The sequence below is a fragment of the Contarinia nasturtii genome, unplaced genomic scaffold (assembly GCF_009176525.2).
Source record: "Contarinia nasturtii isolate CC-2019 unplaced genomic scaffold, AAFC_CNas_1.1 Cnas_scaffold_533, whole genome shotgun sequence".
Lineage (NCBI taxonomy): Eukaryota > Metazoa > Arthropoda > Insecta > Diptera > Cecidomyiidae > Contarinia > Contarinia nasturtii.
Genome location: NW_022197885.1, coordinates 1,306,016 through 1,315,703, shown reverse-complemented (window position 1 = coordinate 1,315,703; position 9,688 = coordinate 1,306,016). Strand labels below are relative to the sequence as shown.

At 33.7% G+C, this 9,688-nt stretch overlaps 1 protein-coding gene across 1 annotated transcript; it reads left to right on the top strand.

The window, feature by feature from the left end:
- The first annotated feature begins 243 nt into the window (after positions 1-243).
- On the top strand, positions 244-8,814 carry LOC116339499. The gene has a single exon (XM_031765409.1). It carries the CDS (start codon positions 1,726-1,728, stop codon positions 4,036-4,038), a length of 2,313 nt encoding a protein of 770 aa, XP_031621269.1. The 5' UTR covers positions 244-1,725; the 3' UTR covers positions 4,039-8,814.
- The last annotated feature ends 874 nt before the right edge of the window (positions 8,815-9,688 follow it).

The following is a 9,688-nucleotide window of genomic DNA, read 5'->3' as shown; positions in this document are numbered from 1 at the left end:
AAAAAGTAAGCACTCTTATTTGTATATATGCGACACACCGCTCCCGCATACACAACGCCGAATAGTCTGTGTTTGCCGTACCCGGTTAGTCTAATACACACCAATACATATTGGGGTTCTGGTTCGGACGCAATGACGATACGTGCCGTGTGTATGTGTGTATGAAGTGTAGAAACGCCGCCGACGAACCAAACTTAAGCGAAACGATTATAGCAGAGTTTAGTCATAATTTAGAATGAGATCCGATACACAGCAACATTGCTCATCAGTCTCGTCGTGAAAATCAGACGAATTTTTTTTATTTCTCTTTAAAATATTTCAGTTTGATTTTTAAACAAGTTCAAGTAGCTATATCATTTTGCAATATATATTTTTTTTGTTATTAACTTTTCGATTCGATACAATTTGCCTTTTAAATCATAAAATATCAAGTTTAAAATCATCATCAACGATATTTAATTTTTGATTGATTTAAAAACAAAACGAAGTACATTGCCTTTTTCTAAAAAAAAAACTTTTGAATAATTTATTTGTGCAAATACAATCTGTGAACCGAAAAGTGTAGACATCAAAAGAGATGAAAAAAAGTGAGAAATATCCCAGCCAAAGTGTGAAACTAATATAACGAATTTCATTCACAAAAGACACAAATACACGCAACACAGTGATACTGACAATTTAAATCCACTCAAAATCAAATATATTCCCAATCTTGCATAGAATCGCCGGAAATTTTTCTGTAAACATTGTGCAATTGATTAAAAGGGAGTATTTAAATGTAAAATAAGTGACAAAGACCTGGACGAGAAGAAATTGTTGTCATTGATTTTGGTTTTTTTTCTTCGTTTTTAATTTTGTGAAATATTTTTTTTTTTTGCTTAACGCCTGCTGTGTATTGTACACTGTTGTTTCGCCAAACTGATCAATGAGTGTCGACTACCAATGTATACGAAGCAAGTCCAAGCAACAATCGCAACGATTTAAAAAAAAAGAGAGACAAACTTAACTGCTGTTCGATGCTAAAATAGAATGTGCGGTCGGTTCCAAGTAAAACACTTTTTTTTTTCTTTGCAAGTAGCACCAAACGCGCGTTTGCGACACACACACACAAACCAGTTAAATTGAAGTTGACTTTTCTAGTGTGAACTCATAATAGCAACAAATAATTTTATTTTTTTCGAACGAAAAAAAAATCAGTATTTGTTTACACGAATTCGGCACCACATCGTTTTCAGCTTATGAATAGAATGATATACAACGAAAGTGCTGTACGTGATTTACTCCATAACAAGCCACTCAGAATTGCTCACGTATGCGATAATCGTAATTTAGCAAAAATAACAACAACATTAAATGAATAAAAAAAATAATAAGCCCCATAAATAGTGGACATTTTGCCTTTAATTAAAACATGAAAGAAAAACATTTAAATCTAAATGAAAGCGATTAGACTGATAAAATAATAGCTCCATTGGGATATACGAACATAGAGAGAGAAAATAGCCGAAAGAGAGACAGAAGTGTATAAAATAAAACGCTGAGAGATGATTAAGAATTTAATGTGATAGATATCGTCCAGTGAACAAATACAACCATTTATATCAATTTGAGCGTCGAAAAAAAAAGAAACAAAAAACACACATACGAGATAGGAGTCACAGCGACAAAACAGACATTGTCCAAATAAAAAAAGGCGAGAGAAAGAACGAGATAGAAATAAAAACGATGTCAACAAACTGTAATAATTTAATTAAAACGCCACTAGTAACTGTCGCGAACATTGCAACCATGGCATCATCAACACATCATAATCATACACCACAAAAGCAACCACAGCATCCGATAACCACAACAAAAATGGGATCCCGCCGCATATTTTCTGCTCAATTTAAGCTCACCGTACTCGATTCATATCGCATGGATGCCGATTGTAAGGGAAATCAGCGGGCCACCGCTCGCAAATATGGTATTCATCGTCGTCAAATCCAAAAGTGGCTGCAAAACGAAACAAATTTGCGATCGAGCGTTAATAACAATAACAATAATAACAACAGCGATTTACAAAATAATCAGAATAACAACAACACCTCCGCTACCAGTCACAGTAATGCGAATAAAATGAGCGCCATTCAAGTAATAAATGGAGGCGCTGTACTAAATGGCCGAACCGTGAATAATTTATCATTATCCGGTGCGGACAATGTCAACGCAAAACGTTTAATCCATGAAAATGCATCATCAGTCACAAATAAATCAATACTAAATCAATCAACGATGTCTGGCAGCCCAACGACCAATTTCCATTTCACAAAAAACCATCAACAACAATACCACCACCAACACCAGCACCAGCACCAACACCAACACCAACAGCAAAAATACAATGCAAATGAAATCAACACAATGTCCTTGGATATACCTAGACATAGCGTCGCTGTAAATGCACGAACTCATAATAACAGTAATAGTAACAGTGGAAACAGCATCGAACATACTATGATAAAGACAGAGACAGGCAACTACATCGAATGCTATGGCACAGGCAACGAATACAAGTGCGCTACAAATGCAGCAGCACCGACCACAAATACCAGTTTTCCCGTTTCAAGTACATCCACTTCACCAGCGTTAGCGCCGTCGTTTGTTGCTCGCCCAATACCGCATTCATCATCAAATGAAACGACCGTTTCATATGCATCTCAACGACAACCATTGCGCATCGTTTCACCGTCGTATTTGTTGCCGTCCCCATCACAATCAAATGCATCGCATGCATCGAACGGAATTCCAATGATTGACAATACAAAAGCGTTCCACCCAACCCATTATCCGGCCACTTATCATCATCCACAATCGGTTGCCGTTGCGGCCGCTGCTGCTGCTGCAGCTGCAGCTGTTACATTTCATGAAATCAACCCAATGCTTTATGAATCAGTTCCACCACAAATCGGTATGATCCCATCAATTCGACATTATTTACCACATGAATTGCAAGTTGCCTCATTTGCATCAAGAGCAATGCCGTCGGCATTTGAAACACCATTCCATTTGTCACATCAAAATGGTTTCTATGAACATCCAAATGCATACGAAATGTATCCATCATATCTACCATCGATTGCAATGCCAACATCCAACATTATGCCCGAATGTGTCACACCAAAAACGGAAATTAACATTGATATCGATACAAAATCAAATGAAGATGAACGATGTGACCGACCACAATCACCAATCGATTTAACAGTACCTGCCCGTCAAACATTGGCCGAATCATGTCGACCGATCAAACCACGTTTCTCATTGCCATCACCACCGGTTAAAGCAGCATACAAAGCGCTCGAAATTCCATATACCGATAACAATGAAATCGAATACAAACCATGGGATTTAAGATGCACACGTAAACGTAAAAATGACGATGACATTGATGAAGGTATCAGCATCAATGGCGAACAAAATAAAACACATGAAAAATTAGCATCTAGTCCAACACCAGCCAAAGTTGTTAAGCTATTCAAACCGTATTTATTGTCCAGCGATGATGAAGACGATACCACCGATAATGACGGAAAAAAGTGCCCAAAATCGGATGAACAAACAACGGCAACAACAACAACAGCAGCCCAACGCGATCCGATTATTTGGAGCAGTCATAAATTTTATGAAAATAATAGCCAAACAACGATAACGCCATTTCAGTCACCAATCGTAAACACACAACCGCAAACTCATTCATCATATTGGTTAAATCATGGTTCACCGGTGTCTGGTTATGATAGCGCTTCGTCAACATTCAGCGATTGCAATTGCACTGACTCGAATTGCCAAACAAAATTGGCATCACCCGCACCGACAGTTGCATCAACATTCTCGGATGATGTCAGCGCCGAAACAACTGTGCCAACAACACCACAACCAACGAAATACATTGTACCCCGTCGGCATATTCTTGAAAAATGGTCACACGAAGACGATGAACTCCAATCACGAAGCTCACAGTTCAATCGAACACAACAAGATATCACCGTTCGGTAAATGTCCAAACATTTTGTAATAGTTTATAAGCTCAATATCTAGTTAATCGTTTCGTTTTCGAAAATGATACTCTTTCAATTTTGCATTAAGAGAAAAAAACAACAATTTCTTTTTTAATATTTTGGCCATATAAAAGAACGAAATTTCTGATTTGTGATAAAAAAAAAAACATTTTTTTTTCTGAAAGATAAAATTAAAAAAAGAAACAAACAAAAAAAAGAATGAATGATTAAATTAGATCACTTTACTGATTACATACTCCGATAAACATAATCACAAAAGCGATAATCGATAAAAGCCTTACTCTTAATTCCTGTAAATCACATCAATATTTTAGATGTGGATTATTTCTATTGCTGACGATACAACGGAAAATGTGATTTGATCGTTGATTTCCGTTTCCGAAAAAATTAAAAAGTCATAAAAAGAATACACCATAGCCATGATGGCTTGAACAAAGAGTGAAAATCGTTTGAAAAATAATTCTCGCACGCTCATTAGGCGCAAACCATCAATTATTTATAATTCCATTCGGCTTAAATGTTGAAGTAGCTCGGAGAGTGAAAGAGACGTGACAGAAAAAATAAATGATTTTTTTTTCAGCACCCTGAAATTAGAAGAACCTGAATTTGGTTGTGCGCGCGATATAATTACCAGTTTACTAATAATAATTGCTTCTGTACGCGTATCCATTCTTTCCTGATTTGTTTTTTTTTGTCGTCGTTTGAAATTGTTTCGTCTTTCGTAGACAATTAGACGGCCAAGGTGTTTGTTTGAAATTCATCGCCAACATTAAATGCTTTCGGGGATTTGTCTTTGTTCAATAAAGCATTTTTCAAATCAATATTAATCTCGAATTTATTTTCTCACATAATGTCACCATAATAGTGATTTGATTTCCCATTCAATTAGTCATTTTGGATCGTGCTTATAAATACCGCCAAAAAAAGAAACCATTTTTAAATTGTCGTATTAGTACACGGTTTCGGTGTCGATGTTTGGTGGGTGCGCGTATTTCTTTTTTTCAACACATTAAATATTTAAAAATTCAATCACGCATCCAACGCCGTCATAAAAAAACAACTACCGAATTTCGGTATTCGTTTGACGATATTTATTTAATTACGTATTTAAATTGATGTTGAGCCCATATAAAAAAAATCATTAATAATAATTTTTTATTACACGTTTGAGAATTAATTAATCGTCGGCTTGTTATCTTCACCGAAAAACAAGCATATCTTCAAAAATGTAGAATTAAACAACAACAAAAAAAATAAATTCGAGAATTGAATTGATCCGTTGCATATTTAATGTGTTTCCTGTGAATTGAACACAACAAACACGATATGGATTTTAATTGCATATCAATTAATCTTATTTTATCACCACGAAAAAAAAAAATAAAACCACCATGACGATGGTGTGAAATATGTGAAATGCACACATGAGTCTGTTTCATAACGAAACAAGTTAATTACATGCTATATATTGGACTGGAGGGGTTATTTCCATCGAAAAGTCTTAATAATTTTGCCATCAGTTTTAACACCTTCGCCGACATTGTTTTTTTTTTTAAATGTTAAAATCGTGCATCGAATGACTTTCATTACACGTGCCGATCGCATTTATTCTCAAATGACACAATCCATTTGATGAATGAGCGGCCAACATGAAAGAATTTCAGTGCGTTACCAATTTTCTGCGCATTTGCAAATGAGCCATTTTTGTAGGTCTTTCGTCAAAAATTCTTCTCCCAATAACTTGTCTCTTTCTTTATCGCCATTTTCATTGTCGTCGTTTTCATCTTCTTTTTTTCCTCTTTGCACCTTGCATTCACATTTCTTCTTTTTCACTGATCCAAAGCAAGTTTACGACACAATCACTTGTGCCCCTTGTCTTCGTAACAACAACAAAGAAAAAACAATATCGTACGTGAAAATTGTACAGTAGGTCGTAGTGAAATGGCATTGGGTTGGTGATGCGGGAATTTCCCAGTTTTAAGCTCTCAATGGCTTTGCGACAAAAAAATAAAACGAAATCAACGACAATTGTTTTTCGAATAGTTCAACTGAATGGTCTTAAAGGCTCTGTGGAAATGATGTTAAAAAGCAAATAATATATGTAAACTGTAATAAACACACCTTAATAGCACACTCAATACATTCGGCTCAGACTTTGTCATGATTTTTATTTCTCTCTCTCATACTCTCTATCTCTGCCCTCTTCTTCTTCTTTTTCCATTCTGTCAATCGTTTCGCTTGAAATTTTGTGAAAACGAACAACATAAAATTGATTGTCACCAACGAGTGAGCGTTTGGGCTTGATTTAAACGGAAAGAGTGGAAAAAAAGCACCTAACACGAAGATATATTAATTTTTATGACTTTTTAAGCTGTTTTCGATGGTCATTTGTCAAGTATTCGCTCAGATGAAGCCAGTTTGTGATTATGATTTTTATTGGAAAACATGACAGTTTAGTTCTTTATTTTAGTCATAGAGACAAAAAACGAGCATATTAATGAACTGCAAATCGTAAACATACTAAATTATTGAGTCCATCACACACTTAACAAGCAAATGACACAAAAAAAATTCCCTTTAAAAGCGTGTGTGTGAGTGGTTTAAAATCGATTTGAACAACAGATAAGAGATCGATTACAAATTCTTGATACTGAATACATATTTGATGGAAGTGCCTTATATTTACATGAAAATTATATGAACAAAAAAGTGGAATAAGAAATTTCAAGTGCCAATACAACCGAAAATAAAACAACAAACATTGATTGTTTGTCTTTTGTGTGCGAAAAATCGACACACATACACACAAAAGAAACAATACAGTCAAAACTGAGTTCATTTCTTTTTTATTCGCATATTATACAATAATTTACAATATATATTTAATCAAGACAAACAAAATCACATACACATATTTTCTATGACATTTTAAGACAAACAAATAACGAGAGAAGAAAGAAAAAACAATCCCGAAATATTATAGATACATAAGCGAATCAATTGAATAAATAAAAGAATCATAGATTTAAGTAATATTGTAATTATATAATTAAGCAAAAATGTTGCGAATCATTTCTTTTCGCTTCGAGAAAAGGGAGCTGAACCGAAAACAAAACAGAAACCGAGCAACAAAAAAATGATTACTTATCAATCGAAATTCAAGCAAACCCAATGATAATTTTTGGTTGCCAAAAAAAGAATACATGGCGCAAAGCATAATTAAAAATTAACCTTTGTACTTGAACTGTACACATTCTGTATGGAAGATAAGGCAAAACCATGATTTACAAGTCTGGACTAATTAGGGGGAAAAAAATCGGTTACAGTGTTAAGTACATCCGTTCAACTTGAGTTGATTTATTTATAACAAAATACGAGAAAAAAAAGACGACACAATACAGTAATAAATCAGTGTCCGAAAATACGGTGATCTATTTTTAAAACTATATGGCAAACGATGAAATTTTAGTAATCAGCGGCGCTGACGATGATTATTAAATGTTTTGTTTTCGAATTGAATGTTTTGCTTTGAACAAGCAATGCCTTTGACATCGTTCCCTTTCCGATGAGCAGCGCGTTTATAATCGAATAAACTTCAAATTCCAAGATATAAAATTGTAATTCACCAGCGCCCGAGAATGAAATGATTCCTTGAAATATGAAATTTTTGATGTATACCAAAAAAAGTCGAAGATAAAAATGCAAATAAACTGTCGCTCACAACAATTCGTTCAGTTCGTATTTATGTTGTTTTTTTTTGTTATCAATAAGACATTCTTTTATTACTTTTTGTGAGGTAATTTAGTTTAGAAATGCGATAAAATAGAGGAAATGAAAGAATCGATTAGATCGAACGTTTGTTTGTCCGTATGTTCTCTGTGCAAATGCATAAGTCTATAAGCAAAGTAAGAAATTATCTATAAATAGAGAGGAAAAGATATTTTTTTTGTCTTCACATTTATTGCGATTATTAAACTCTATATCAAAATATATCATCAATTAATCATATCAAAGTCCGCACCCAAACTATGTGTTGGGTGTTACATTTATTATATCGTAACTTTTAAGTATATTATCGTTTCGTTCTCATACTGAAAATTGTTTTCGTCACTTTTAAATTGTAGATAGAACAACAACATATGAAATGTTTGTGAATTAAGCTGTGTCGAAGAAAAAAACTAAGAATTCGTCGAAACCCAGTTGTTTTAGTTTTTCAGTTGAAAATGCACCACGAGTAAAGGTCTTCAATTGTAGCTTTTAAAGCGATCTTATAGGTTTTCTCTCTCTTTTTTTAAACTTGATTCGAAACATATGTGAAATTTAAGATAAAAAAAAAACCTGTTGCAAATAAATTATCGTGTCAATTAAGCAATATTAATCAAAAAAAAAATTTGAAGAAAAAAAAAGAGAAGAAGAAGATATAATACTTTTCAAACATATATTTACATTGCTAATGTTAATCAATAAGTTTATTTCGTAAGATAGTATCATCGTCATATTGGTCACTAATGTAATTTGGAACTGTTTGAATTGTGGTCTGTAATCGGCAATTTTATTGTATCTAAGAGACATGTCAAAACATTTATTGTATTTTTTTAAGAAACAACAAATTTATTATCCTATCCATATTATTCATTTGAAAAAAAATATTATTATTATTCTGTATTATTATCGTATATTGTATTTAAAATCCAATGAAAAACATAATGAAATTAATAAAATTAATCGATTTCCTTTCTAATTCGACAATAAATTCCTGCAGTTTTTTATTTCATCATTTTAGCATTTAGCTTACGTTAATCGCATGCGGTGAGTATTAAAGTATTTAAAATTGAAGCGCCAAGCAAATCCAAGTTCATTGCGAGATGATGATGTCATTTACCGTTTACGTTTGATCTTTTTTTTTCTATAAAATGAAATTCCTAGTGAGGCGGAACTCACGACGAAAAAAAAAAATGTTTTCGTTCGCCGTTTCAAACAATGATTAAAAATTCTTTGAGATAGTTTTGGAGGTGAAACGTCGATTCTAATGACATCGAGAGTCAATTTTAAACAGCGCCAGTCCTTAATATATGTCAATCGGTGTGCCCATATCTCGTAAATAACCGATTTATTTGCCGCACAGACAAATTTATTGATTTTTATTTTGATCTCTATGATCGCGCCTCATTTATTTTCGCGCTTCGATCGGTTGACATCATTTTCTTTGTTTGTTTCTTTATTGATTCGCGATATCGTGACCGTTTGAACGTGTCAAATATCTTTTATATATGCACACATTTTTTTGTTTATGATTTCATTCTTAAACAGTTTTTGGTTTAAGATTTTTGTCGGGTTTTCATTCATGCGCGCCCAACACACACACACACACACAAATATATATATTTACGACTTGTGATGGTTCGATGTTTTTTCGGTGTTTGGTCAAGGTTTTTGAAAAACAAAGTCAAAAGAAGACAATGAAAAACAATTGCTATGGTTTAAACGGTGAAAAGTCATTCCAGAAATAGCCTATATGCCATTCAATGGATTCGTCCAACCAGTTTCCGAAGCTGAATATCAAGTCATTGACAAAAATCATGAAATATGATAGAAAATCCCGTAGCTTTGGGGTCATCAGCGACATT

Coding starts and splice junctions, on each gene's coding strand:
- LOC116339499 (XM_031765409.1), top strand. CDS start 1,726: ATGTCAACAAACTGTAATAATTTAATTAAAACGCCACTAGTAACTGTC.